Source organism: Heliangelus exortis, chromosome 1 (assembly GCF_036169615.1).
Source record: "Heliangelus exortis chromosome 1, bHelExo1.hap1, whole genome shotgun sequence".
Taxonomy (NCBI): Eukaryota; Metazoa; Chordata; class Aves; order Apodiformes; family Trochilidae; genus Heliangelus; species Heliangelus exortis.
In genome coordinates this window covers 28019817-28033568 of record NC_092422.1, presented here as the reverse complement: position 1 = coordinate 28033568, position 13752 = coordinate 28019817, and the positions used below count along the sequence as shown (strand labels likewise).

The window sequence follows — 13752 nt, the reverse complement described above, 5'->3', positions numbered from 1 at the left end:
TGTACTTTGGTGTGTCTATAACTCCTTCCATAGAGCATTGCCTAAACTGTGCTCTGTAATGCTTCTCCTTTATCAGCTTCTTTTTCTCTGTGGTTTCTCTTGTCAATTGAGCTTATACAAAGAAATTTACCATACTGTTTTATCATGAATCATTGATTTAATGTCACTCAATGTTTGGAGTATTATTTGTCAACTGTGTAGCTAATGTTTATAGTCAAGATAACTCATCCCACACAAAAGATTTCAGTTGGATTTAAATTATGCAGCTCATTGTGGCAGAAATGCCTTCCTGAGGAAAGCCTTGTATTCCCAAAGAATATATTTTATTGCATTAACATGACAAACTCACTGAGCTGGAATAACAGCAGACCTACTTTGATCATGCTGTAAGTAGAAAAATGTTAAATAGGTATATTTAAGGTTTGCTTAAAAAGTATTAGGCAAATCCATGTCAGGGTAAAGCTGTAAGAAGTTACAGGTTAGCAAGTACTCCCTAATGTTTCTGACAGTACAAGCTTAACTATACAGCCTCCTATTGTTCTGATTGTACAAGAACACAGTTACTGTGGAGCTCACCATAAATGGGTGCTTAATGCCTGTTTCCTTGATTGCAGAGTACAATTTCAAAATAGGTGTCTGTAAGGAGGAATTGAGCATCCTGTATTTTCTTATGCTAGGTATCATCTGTAGTATTCTCTGTTAGGTTTCTGTCTGTAGTCTTACACCTCTTCTGGAGGTAGGTGTCTGCATTCAGTTGAAGTCCTTTCTTTGATTTCAGTGTCTTAAGTCATTCCTTTTAAAATTGGAGGAAGTAAGAATGGTCACGCCATCAACATTTTTCCAGTAGATTACTGGAAAATTTTTTTACTGTTGTATAAGAATGACTCTGAAACCTTGTTCACAGTTAGCCATTAGGCCACGTGGCAATGACCGAGTATTGGGGCTGTGTCTGTGCTGCTGGCCTCAAAGGGACCAGGCTTGGTTCCCTTGTAGTTCAGGCCTGAGTATTGCCCCACAGCCATCAGAGCTGTTTTGTCATTGGCAACGTGTTCCCTGGCACGTTGGCTTCTGTTAGCACTCCTCTGGACAATGCCTAGACAAGATTTGGGGCATGCTGCAGTTCATGGACTGTTTTCAGCTGCTGGTACGGATTAGAAGCAGAGGAAGTTGAGCTGTGTGGGTGCAAGCTGTGCTTTGCCACTTGCCCTGAAGGCCGTAGGACAAGCTGTGGCTCGTTGTGTTACTGACTACAGACACAGTCGTGGGTTCAAACACGAGTGACTTCACTGCTGGTCAGTGAGTCACACCTTCCCTTACTGTCTCTCCTCTAGGCTTCAGGAGTCCTACATGTTCCTGCACAACGGAGACTTCTCTTAGTAAAGGCAGTGTATGTCAGAGGTACTCCTTCCGTGCCTACTAAATTTTCTCTTTCCTTAGACATAAGAATTCCTGATTTATGAATGTGGGGCAGCCTCAGGCACACAAAATGCTCTGCTTATCCAGAATGACATTTGCAAGCACACTCACTGGCAGGATATGAACCATCTGGGGAACTTGACTGGTGTGAAGCCAGGCACCTCAGGAACTGAAGGCATCAGATTGTTCTTGCAGACATCACCCATCTCCTGTGCTCCTATATTTTAGGCATCTAGTATCCTGTCTCAGCACAGAGGTTGCTATGGACAGTGATTTCTAATCAGTTTTTTCTTACCAGGGGAAAATGTGTGTGCTAAGGGTCACCAAACTATGCCATTTCATGGGCTCACCATGCTCCTTTCAAAAACGTTGCATTACTAGGGTGCAGCTTTAAACTTAAAGAAGGAACTGAGAATTATTTGAGGTTTTCTGTCCGCACATACTAAATATATTTCTGCTTGCATCAGAAGGGTGTGTGATGAGAGAGAGAGGTCACTGCCACCACTGCTGCTTGGCGTGATAGTACTAAAAGAGTGTGCTGATTCTGCTGCATCTGCTTTTTTTTTTTTTTAAGCTCATAAATTACCTCTGACACTTCAGTTGTCACAGCTGTGACTGGAAAATCTTCTGTGATTTTGCCTTTATCATACAAAGTGCATTCTTAGGAATCTCTTAAGATAGTTGCTTTTGGGGTATTTGTGAATATACCAGGTAGTGTAAAATAAATATTACATATAATATGTTTATATACTTTGTTAGTTTATGCATATATATACATGCACACGCTTTTTAAATGAATAAAATATGTAAGACTGTTTCTGCCTTACCTTTTTAATACTACTGAAAAGGAGTTTCTTTTACAGAAATCATGCTGTGCTTTTTGAGGTTTGAAACTTTTGTTTGCCTTAGCTGCTGAAGGCAAATTGGAACAGGAAAAATACTGAATGACAGTCTTCACTGTCTGCACCAACACTCTGAAAATCTTCACTGCCACTCCTGTTTATTGTGAGGATGACTCAAGCTGTTATACTTGGGTGTTACCAACTGAGCAAATCCTCTAGGCTACTGGAAGAGAAATCAGAACACTTGAAGCTGAGGTCCTGTGTTTCCTGCTTTTGTCTGTGTTGGCAATGTGTTCACTTCTTGCTTGGCACTCACTGAGTGTACAAAACATTCACTGGGGTTGTAAGACTCTGGTTACAATAGCACAGTAATAATGGATTTCTCTGTTGCAGGTATACCAAGTCAGCCCAACCCTTAAAATGCAATTTTGAGTCAAGTACAAACACAGCCAAAGGGATTACCTAAGAAGCAGCAGCTATCTGGGGTTTTCATTCTGTGAAATTTGGATGCCATTCTTGATTAAGGATTTCAGCTTTTCCCTCGTTGATCTACTGCTTTAAAGTATAGGGTTTCTCTTATGTAGGGAGGGATATATGAGTCCTAAGTTTTAAACTTCTGTAACTTAAATATTTAGGCTTCCTCTATGTTTTGAGACAGAGTTGAACTTCCAGAAAGCAATTCATTATATTTATCTTAAACAAGTATTTTACAATGGGATTGTTTACTTTTGGAAGGTACCTCTCTCCAGTGTAGAGACCATCTATCTCAATGACAAACCTAAACTAGATGTAGAATGTTTGTCTGTTAATGTTAGTAGAAGTAAATCATATGCTTAACAGTTTTTCACCCTTGCTCCAAATCTAAAGTGCAAATTCATTTTAACTCAGTTACATTTAGAAAGTGCTTTCAAGGACAAACTTCCAAAAATTAGTAGATCCTTAGTAGATCTAATGTTGGAGAATTTTGCAGAAGAGTTAAGACTTGAAACTTGAATGGAGACTTGAATGTGTACAATTGACTTCCTTTCATAAAGCAGTAATTTTTGCAAAATTCATCTGAAAAGCAGAAGAGTTAACATAGCCTCACTTGCTTTCATGTCATGGCATTAATTTTGGGTGCTTCCTGTTAGTACCACTGATATTGAAGAAGTTTTTTTCTTAAGGGTAGCATCTCACCTTTTGAGAAAGGTGGATTTGGGCAAATCTTATAGCAGTGTTTGTGTGTGTGTGTGTGTGTGTGTGTGTGTGTGTGTGTGTGTGTGTGTGTGTGTGTGTAAAAGTATTCTTTTATATCTTCATAGAAAAATAGTAATGCTTTGTTATAGACCTTCCTTTGTTGTTGGTTGTGGTTAAATTCTCATGTTTAAACTACAGACTCCTAAGTGCAGGACAGCTTATAGTTTTGTTATTAATTAGATTGGACAAACTGCTTGTTAAATAAGAAAAAGTAGTAATTTCCGATATAAACTCTTAGTTCTGGAATTGTTAGTTTTCCAAGAAAATGGTAAGTTTTATAGAAGACCTGATGATGTGTGCAGGGTTCTTTTTGTTTTAATTTTATGAGAAGTTCTGTTTTCATATGGGAAAAATAGGGCTTGCTTTATAAAGAGTTGTGTACCAGGAACCAGGAATGGAGGCAGAGGTGATAAATGTGAAAGTCTTCAGTGTCAAAGCAGAATTAGAGGACTGGAGCAAACTTCTCTATCCATTTCCTTGCAGAAATTACTGGACTGCAAGCATGGCTTTCTTAATTTGCATTAATCTTAAATGAGCTCCATTGAGTACATTCTGAAAATGTCCTGATTCAGTGATTGTCAGTTGTATTTATAAAGTTTTTTTTCAGCAATTTGATAACTGGATAACAAATGCAACCCAGGCATTTACAACTTCTAGATCTAGAATTATTCTGATTTACATTTTACCCTTAGCTTTTGATGCATATCCTCTTTCATTTTGTCAGTGATGCTCAAATGCCAGGAACCCTGAGGTATAAATTATAATAGTCTAGCAAAAAAGGGAACTTTTCAGGATTTACAGGTCTGCCTAGGTGTAAGAAGCTTATATTACATTTACTGCAGGAAAAGCATGTAAAAAATGCTCTTCATTGATAAAACTCTTAGACAATAACTTGTAAGAGTGCATAATGCTAGAGGATACTATGCACAAGGGGGATTTTCAAATTGTAAGTCTCAAAGTGAGCCTTGATAGGTAATTTTACCTGAGTTTTTTATGTAATTCTGAAAATCCCATCTTTGGCAATGGTTGAAATTACAAATGAAGATCACTTTATTTGCAAGAGGTGACAGAAGACCCTATTATTAGGAGTGATACAGAAAGACTGAATGGCAATCAAGTGCACCTTGTCTCTTCCAAAAGAAATGGAGAGACAGTAATGAAACTGGTGGATTTGAAACAAAAGGAGGTTTTTTAGGTTTGTTCCCCCTGCATGCAGACACAGAAGATCAGCTTTTTCCTGTAGAATGCTCTGGATGATAAAACGTTTCCATGACTTCAGAGGGAGACAAGACAGCTCACTTGAGAAAATTTTGATGTTGCTAAACCTACAAACGCGTCTGACATAGAAAGTCCTGAGATATAACTTAAGAAGTTGGACAGAAATTGGACAAGAGAAAGCCTTGTATGCTTTTTATGTCATCTTTTCCTCAGGCATCTACTTTGGGCCACTGTTGGAGGCAGGATTGCAGAAAAGCTGAATGTTTGGGGTCTGATCCAGTACAGCCATTCTTACCATCTGCCTGATCCTGCAAGCTCTTTTCCAGTCTTTACATTTCTGTGACTGAGTTTACATTCTTAAGCAGTAAGTTTGGAGGTTGATTCCAGTTAAGGATTTCTTACCTGCCTGTAGTGTCATCTATGACATTTTTTTAAAGCACCTTTAGATGAAAAACACAGAGATGTGCTTGACTTGTTATTGGCATTTCTTTAAATTTCAGTTGTATATACTGAGTGCAACAAGGTTTGACTTGTATTCTGTTCCTAAGAAAGCCAGAAATTAAAATTTTAAAAAATTTTGAAAAAGAGTGGTATTGGAAATTGTTTGCATTTAAACTAATGGTATGTTGAGGTATATGAGAGGTATTGAGAGAGTTTCTCTTTCCTTGTCTTTTGAAACTGCTGGTTTATCTAGTTAACATTGGCTGCCTATCTTGGTTTAGATTTAAAAATCAACTTGGAATCAACTAAATTTTCACTGTTTTTCTTTTTGTGAAATTCTTTTTATGCACTTTAAAAGGAAAGTGCACAGTATCTCCACTCTTCAGATGAAGAAACCAACTACAAAGAACAAATTTGGAAGTTTTGATCCTAAACCTGAACTTATTCCCTTGGCATATGAGTAAAAATAATGTACTATGAGGAAGTGCTGGATGCAACACACTCAGATGCTCAGGAGGTCTGACAACATATGCCTTTTTAAAATTGAGATACCTAGACATGACTTCCTCATCTAGATTTAAATTTTGGCATAAGTTCTTACCAGAGAGACAGAAGAGTTTGCATCAAAGCAGGAGCAGTGGGAAGGAGTGAGGCTGTTCAGGAATGTACCAGTGAGAACATTGCTCCATACACAGCTCTCCAGGATAATCTTGTTGCAGAACTGGAAAAGGTGGAGAAAACACCATCCAGTCCTGATAGTCCTTGTGGCTTGGCTTGATATCAGCTTGTGGGAGATAAAGGTTCACTCCTCCTCTTCTGAATCAGTTAGATCAGGAATTTCTCAAGTGATGATCAGATTCCCTATGTTACAAATGCTGCTTTAATTTTTTTTCCCCATGTAAAGAGTGTAATAAGATGTAAAGCTTCATCAAACAGTTTGAAGATGTCAAGCTGTTAACTGGTCAAAAAGTTATTGCACTGTGTTGTACTATGCTATTGCAAAAAGCAGAATTTACTGCCCTGGAAAATGAGTGCAAGGCAGAAAGAGCAACTCTGCTGAAAGGTGTACTCTGCTTCCCCAGACTCTTTGAGCTCATGCACCAGGGAGAGAGTTTGGTTTAAAGGAGAGTAGCCATGCATGTGAGTTAATCAGCTTGGTCTGCCTTGAAAGTTGGTGATTTTTAATTATTTTTTTTTCCTGCAGTTTCGTAATCTCAGACAGAGCAGCTTCTCTTTAACAGGATTAGGCTCCAGGGTGCTGGCTGTTGTAATGCAGAAGAAGTACTGCTGAACAAGTTGTCACTAAACCAAGTAACAGCTTTGCCAAGCTCGGGGAGAATAGTAATTTAGAAACAGAGCCCAGCAGTCACATCAAGGGCTTTAGTCTCAACCTCTTTTGAGAGGGTCTTAATACTAAACAGGCTCTTTAAAGAGAGATGCATTGAGACACTAGAGATACATATCTTTCTGGCTTTTGAACTTTAGATTTGTCGGTGACTTTGGATTTGTCAGTGGAATATGGAAAATGTACAGAATTTCTACTCATGCCAGGGGTTTTGTTCGTTTTTCTGAAGTCAGATATGAATCAGAAGAGTATAGGTATCCCAGCTGAGGTAACTGCCTATTTTCAGATATTATGCAAACATTTATCTCTATGCTACCTTTGTAGCTTTAGTTCATACTGATTGAATTTTCCTTTTATAAGTTGTGTGGATAAAGATTTAAAATGCTGTTAAATTTAGAATTCAGTCAGCATTCATTTCTAGTAGTGCTTGAGTAACTCAGTTTTCCAGTAGTAGTAGGCAACGTGCAGTTGATTTATAGCAATTACACAAAAGCTTTGCAAAGAGAAGCAGACTCAATCCAGTAACATATCATATGCTCTGACAACTCAATGTAAGTTTTCTTCCACATCAATTCACACTTCTGTAAACTGCCCTGAAGTAAAAATGCCTCAGTGCTGTATCTGTATTGCAACTAACTGCTCCAAATCTCAAGTGCAGATTCATTTAAACTCAGTTCTTATTCTCGATGCCATTGTTTTTTGGGGAGGAAAAACCAACAATTACTACTTACTATTACCTTTTCAATATTTATTTAATTTTACAACGATGTTAAATTAATTTTGAGAAAAATGTACACAGTGTTCTAAGAGCTGGGAAACATATGTAGCAGGATGTTTCAAAGCACTTTTGTCTACATGTTCCTGTTTGTAACAGTAGTATATGTAGATTTCTCCTTTTACATGGCTTTGACTTTTCAGAATGTCTTGATTAATTTTGCCAGCACTTAACCCCAATTAATTTATTTTTATACTTCATAAAGTTTGTTGCAAAATAGCATTTCCAATTTTTAATGCTTCTGTTAAAAATATTTCTAGAACACAAAGATTGAGAGGAAGTTTCACTCCAAAAATCACTGTCTTGAATTACGTTATGGGTCACTAAATAGTTTCCTAGAAGAAATACTTTGGTTGTTGCACATGTTCATTTCTAGTTAGCAAAGGTCATGTTTTTCTAAGAAACTACTACTTTGAGATGGAATTACCTTATTTAGAGAATGTTATTTTGCTCAAAAGTCATGTTGAGTTGAAGGACTTCTCACAGAAGAGTTTAATAAAGTGGTACTGTACCTAAAGCAGTAACTTCAGTCATCAGAGGTTATTTTCTTATAATTACACAGACATCTGAGACAGAGGTGAGAAGAAAAACCAGTTTGTCTGAGTTGTTTCCAGATGCCCTAAACTACCAGAGAATTTAATTACTTTATGGGGGTCAGACTTGTGGAGAGAGCACGTATTATATCAGATAAACCCAGGAGAACTGAAGTTCTTGTAGCCTGTTAATCAAAGCCTCAAATGAGCATAAGAAGGGAAGTCTCTAAGGAGGAAGGTGCAGGGGGAAAGACAGGAGGGAGGGGTAAGATAGAGAGAGGACACTCCTGAGCAGGTACAGTAGCTGAAATAGCATGATCAATATGGTCTTGTTTTCCTCAGCAACTGGATCCTGCAGTGTAAACCAGGTAGTTTCAATTCTGTCCTCAGTAACTTAGAATCTGATATAATTACTAAAAATGAGCAATTGTTTTAAATTCAGAAAAAAGAAAAAAAACAACCAAAAAACCCACCTACTTTTTCATTTGTGTTTGACTTGACAGGCAGTCTTTGGACTTCGATAACCTAATCTGAACCCAAAAGTTCATTTCTAACGTACAGCCTGTCAGAACAGACATTAGACTTAAATTCTTAAAATGCTTTTTCTGTGTACTATTACGCTTAACACTTTTACAGTTGTATCATAAACTTTTATGATGTGAAGGAAGCATGACATTTACATATTAGAATATATTTCCACAGCTGAAGAAATGTGCAGGCTTCTAATTCCAGTTTAGTCCCCGTAGTCTTTTAGTACAGTTTATATTGTAGAGTCATTGTCAAATATTTTCATTTTTATGGTCTGTAGGCTGTGTTGAATGAAGTTTTCTGAAACTGGCCTTTCAGAGAATCTGATGTTCTGGGTTCTAGTGGACCGGTTCTTTTTTATTGAGTTTTGAATTGTGTCTGATGTAAAGTAATAGACTATGGGGTCGAAACAGCAGTTTGAAACCGCGATGCACAGCGTGATCGGGTACATGGTCCTGACTGCAGTTACCACTGAGCAGTTAACCCAGGTCTGTGTTCTCATAAGGGAGTAAAGGATTAAAGTAACATTATAAGGCACAAAGCAGAAGCAGAATATCAACAAGTGGACAAAAATCATTTTGAGTACCTTTTTCTTGCTTAACTTATTCCGACTTAACGTAAGCGGTTTATTCAAAGTCCGTAAGACCATAGTAGAGCAGGTCACGTTCAAGATGAGTGGAATAAAAAACCCAACTATTTCAATGAAGATAACAATCCGGGATAGGTAGGTTTTCCATGTGTTCTCTGAAAAGTTTTCAAAACACATTCTTTGTTCCGTGTTATTACGGCGGTTTGTAGACTGAAAAAAACTTGCTGGTGTGCTGCCTGCTAACACAGTTATCCATACTGCAACACAGACAATTTTTGCATTCCTTTTTGTTCTCAGAGTCTTGGATCGAAAGGGGTGAACGATTGCTAAAAAGCGATCTACGCTTATGCAAGTCAGAAAGAAAATGCTCCCATACATATTTGTATAAAAGAGGGTGACAGAAATCTTGCAAAGAATGTCTCCAAATGGCCAGTTTCTTGTTACAAAGTAATAAATCCTGAAGGGTAATGTAAACACAAAAAGCAGATCTGATATTGCTAAATTAAGCATGTAAGTTGTAGTCTCATTTCGCACTTTTAAGGTGCAAGTAAAAATGTAGACAGCAACACAGTTTGCTATGAGGCCAAGAACAAACACCATACTAAAGATACAGCCATATAAAGTATACTTAAAGGAGTCTTCAGTGGAACAATTAGAGCTTACCATTATAATGGTATATTTAAAACTCCTGTGATTTGGAGGTCTCTCTGGTATTTCTATTGCAACTTTTTCGAAATTCCAGAAGAACTTGCAGTTGTATTTGAACTGTGTGCTTTGGTGAATCTGTGGCACTGGAAAGCTTCAGGGGAGACACACTATCTCTGTAGCAAGGGAACACATCTCCAGCAGTAATCACCAGGTGGTCACTCTTCTCTTCCAAGAGCTATTTGTAATCACACAGGCAGTCTTCAAAAGTCAAAAAAACCCCGTATCATCTGTGGCAGATGAGGTCCCCATGAAGCTCGCTTAGTTCCATTTTCCCCTCAATTTGATGAAGCCTTTGCAGAAATTTTTCCCTTATTGGTGGCTGCGGCTCATGATGATGAGGTCTTGTCCAGCCAAATTTACCGGGTGTGTAGGCTTTAGAAAACGATTTCCTGGACGCCACAAAGTGTTGGCGCTTGCATTTTTTCCTTCAGCCTTCTGTCTGTAAAACCAGCTTGCTTTCGGCTCCTCCGTGTGCTTCCTGGCTCGCTCGCCCCACGGGGCGGGAAGCAAGCTGCTTGTGAGGGCAGAAATGAAATTCCAGAGCGTGTTTGTTCCTGCAGAACACAGCCCTCACGTCCCGCCTAACCCCGACAACAGCCTCTCGCCAGCCCGGCTCCTTCTGGAGAGGAGGGAAAAGAGCTGGGGCAATTTGTAGCATGACATCACAGGAAGAAGAGGTCGGACTCGCTGAAGAATGGTTTCAATTCAGTTTGTTTGCCTTCCCCTAATCTGATAATGTGTCTGCTGGGACTGTACCTTGCAGGCGTGCAAATGGTCACCAGCAGAGTGCTGCTGCAGCCTCCTGTTAACTCTTTCTGTACTGCTCCAAAGGGTCCTCTGGCAACCTGGCTGGACTCCAAAAGCCTCAAGGCTTTTATGCCTTAAAAAAACCCATTTTTCTTTTTGGAGGTGATAGCAATTGTGGGATTTTGTAATTTGTGTAGGATTGAACTAAGGTTAGGTTTTTTTGATAGGCATCTCTAGGTAACACGTTACTCACCAGAAATCTGCTAAAGCTATCTTGATTCTCTCAATGCACCAGTACAAGGTGCAGGAAAGGCAAAGTGACATCGATAGGTAATGAAGTAATTTCACTAAATAATTACTGAAAGAAAGAGGGATAAAGACTGCCAACATGAAAGATTGTGAGTTGTTCCTGGATATTGCCAGGACTGAGATGTGGTGCAGTGAGAGGAGAATTTTTAAACTCATTCCGTACTAAAAAGAACATCCCAAGCTCTTTTTGTAGTCAGAAAGATGATTCTTTTTACAAAAAATGACACCTTACATTTTTTTAAAAAATTGGGCTGTAGAAAATATTTTTTCAATATGTAAACACAGAATTAGTAGAGCAAAAGAAATACTGCACTATGCAATTGTTTCTTATAATTTAAAGGGGGCCTGTTATTGCACATGCACAAAATACTCCCATTAGTCACTGATTAATGAAACGAAAACATGTTGTAGCTAATTAAATTGTTAAGTAAATATAAAAACAGCTCTTAATGCCTTTAGGGACAGATATGAGATAAATCTCAGTTTAGACAGACTCATCTATTTAACAACAGCTTGGATAGACTTACTTCTGGCATAAAAACCAGTCTATTTTTAAGTCTTAGAATAACAAATCTCTTCATATCTGGCTGGGTGGCATGGTTCTTTTGAACTAGATTTTAATCAGTTGTACCTAAGCAAGGCTCTGGGCAAAACCTTTCTAGTCTGCTGAAAAGGAGAGTAAATAATAGCACTTCACAGTGTTTTGGCATAGTTTCTTAGTGTAAAGTATGCCAGACAAAATTCAGGAGCATGCAAAAATGGGTCTTTATAATTTTATTTTAAGTTTTCTTGATAGCTTTCTTCTGTGAAATTCTTTCTCCTTGATTTTTGAGGTGAAATTAAGCGATTTCATTTCAGTAGACTATTGACACAAGAAACCTTTTTGACTATTTTTGAAATTCATACTTAAGCACTTAACTTTGAAATTCAAACTTGACTGTAAAGTGTAGTGCATTTTCCACTTCTAAGACAGCAAGAAATGAAAATGTGAGCTGGGAGAGTCTCGTGTGTCCATCCTAAATTGTACCTTAGCATCAAGTTGCCTTACCTGACTTTCCTCACAAAAGGAGTCATCACATGTGGTTACATTTTGGTTTTGTTCCTGAAAGCCATGGGTGGTGAAACGGAAGATTTCCTGAAAGAGTCCCTGAGCTCTGCATTGGGCCATGGGAGCTCTGAGCTCTCTTTTCCTGTTCAAGCTTTGCACAGGAAAACTTCATGGGGCAGGCTCAGTTACTGGAATGAAAATCCCTGAAGCAGAGAAATTTGATGTCGTATGTCAAAACCTCAAGGAATAATTTACGTTTAGGGAGAGAAATGAATGAAAATTAGTATGTCTCTGTGACACGTGAATACTTGATTTTCTGTTTAGGTGAAAGTGTGAGTGCACAGAGGCAGAGTGAGGGTGCCTACCAGAGTCACTGTTCATTTCACCTGGATAAATGTACTTTAGACCCATCATGAAGTTTTGGCCCCAGCCTTTGGTTTGTCTGTCAGAGTCCTGGCCTTGCTATGGCTCATGTTGTTCCTCCTGTTACAGGCGTGGGCACTACAGAGCTGTATTTATGGGCTTAGGTATATGCTTTTGCTTTCTTTGGGCCTTTCTCTTACCCCTGCACCTTTCTGGTCCAGAACAGTATGTGCACTTTACACTAGTTGAAGAACTGAGTTATATTTGCATGCTTCCAGACATAGAATTCAGGTGCAGAGAAGTTCTGAAGTTCAATTTCAGGGTTTCAGTGAGGAGGTATATGACTGGGCTGGCAGTCTGACTCATTTAAGTGTGAATAGCAAAGGTGAATTACATGCCCCTTTTTTTACTAGAACTGACCAATTGTTACCAAGCAGTGTTGTCATTTCTATGAACTTCCCAGAGCTGAAAGACCTGTGTTAGTGCACCATGAGCTGTGGGAGGTGAGAACAGCCTCCTTTCTGGCTGGGCTCCAGCATGAACAGGGAGAAACTTCATCACGTGTTTTTTGCACGCTGGGTCACGTTTCTAGATGTTGGGCTCTGTGCTGTCAGATATGGAAAAGCCTCCAGTAAGCCCCAGCACTTTAAAAATAATTTTTAAAGAGTTTATCAGTTATTATGGAGAAATAATTTGTGATAATGGTCTTGCTTGGGTTCTTTCACTGTGGGCAAATTTTTCTTTGGGATGGGGAGGTGGAACAGGCAGAAGGAAGCAGCTGCAGGGAGGGCCCTCTAAGCTGAGGGGGTTTTTTCCTTCAAAGGAAACGATGCAGCCACTGCAGGGAGATGCAAATGGAAGTCTGTCTGATTTTCTGCATCAGAGGTGAGAATGAGTTAGGGCCTGTCATGTGTTGCTGGTGCTAGATGAGCAGAGACTGCATTTCAATCAGCAGGCTTCCTGTGGCTTTTGAAGAGGCATCGAAGACAGAGTGTGGGCTCCTTAAAGCTAAGAGCTGATGACATGCTTGAAATCATCTCTCACTTCAGCATTGAATAGATTTCATACATTTCTGTGGTCATTTTCCACTTAACTCTGCTTATATGAATTTAGATACCCAAGACTCTTGACACACTTGAGTGATCTTGGATTTGTGTGGCAAACCTGGTACAGTGTTCCACAGGGGGACAGAAAAAGTCCTTGTAGCCCTAGCAGCATGGTAGTAGGATGGCTGTAGGGCACTGCCATCAACAGCTGCTGCTCCCTTCTTCTTCCAGATGCCATAGAGTTGAAGACTTGCTCTCATTTAGGTCAAAGGGGCAGCTTCCCTTACATTTCAGAAGTTCAAATAAGAAATATTTCACTGAAATTAAACAAGTATTGGAAGGCTTTCCAGGCTTGCAAAGTTGTTTTGGCTAATGTGCTGTGCTCCTGTAGTGCTACTCTACTCTTTGGTGCTGTGCTCAAACACAAGTTGTAGTAAAAGGTGAAATGAATTTTCAAGTTGTCTTGTGTACCACATTTGGTCTGGTACTATAAGCCTGTATTTACTTTAAAAAAAACCAATAAACAAACAAAACCCACCAACAATAAAAAATGAGCAACTTCAATATTAATATTACTGTAACAAATTTTTACAGTGCTTGTAAATCCA

General features: G+C 38.8%; 2 protein-coding genes across 3 annotated transcripts in view; one reads left to right on the top strand and one right to left on the bottom strand.

Moving 5' to 3' along the window:
• RB1 (RB transcriptional corepressor 1) overlaps nucleotides 1-13752 on the top strand; it is a 76562-nt gene that overhangs the window by 35390 nt on the left and 27420 nt on the right. The window lies entirely within an intron of this gene.
• On the bottom strand, nucleotides 7232-10274 carry LPAR6 (lysophosphatidic acid receptor 6). The gene is given in 2 exon segments (XM_071739261.1): nucleotides 7232-8710; nucleotides 8713-10274. Coding segments are annotated over 2 exon segments (915 nt in total). The 5' UTR covers nucleotides 9590-10274; the 3' UTR covers nucleotides 7232-8672.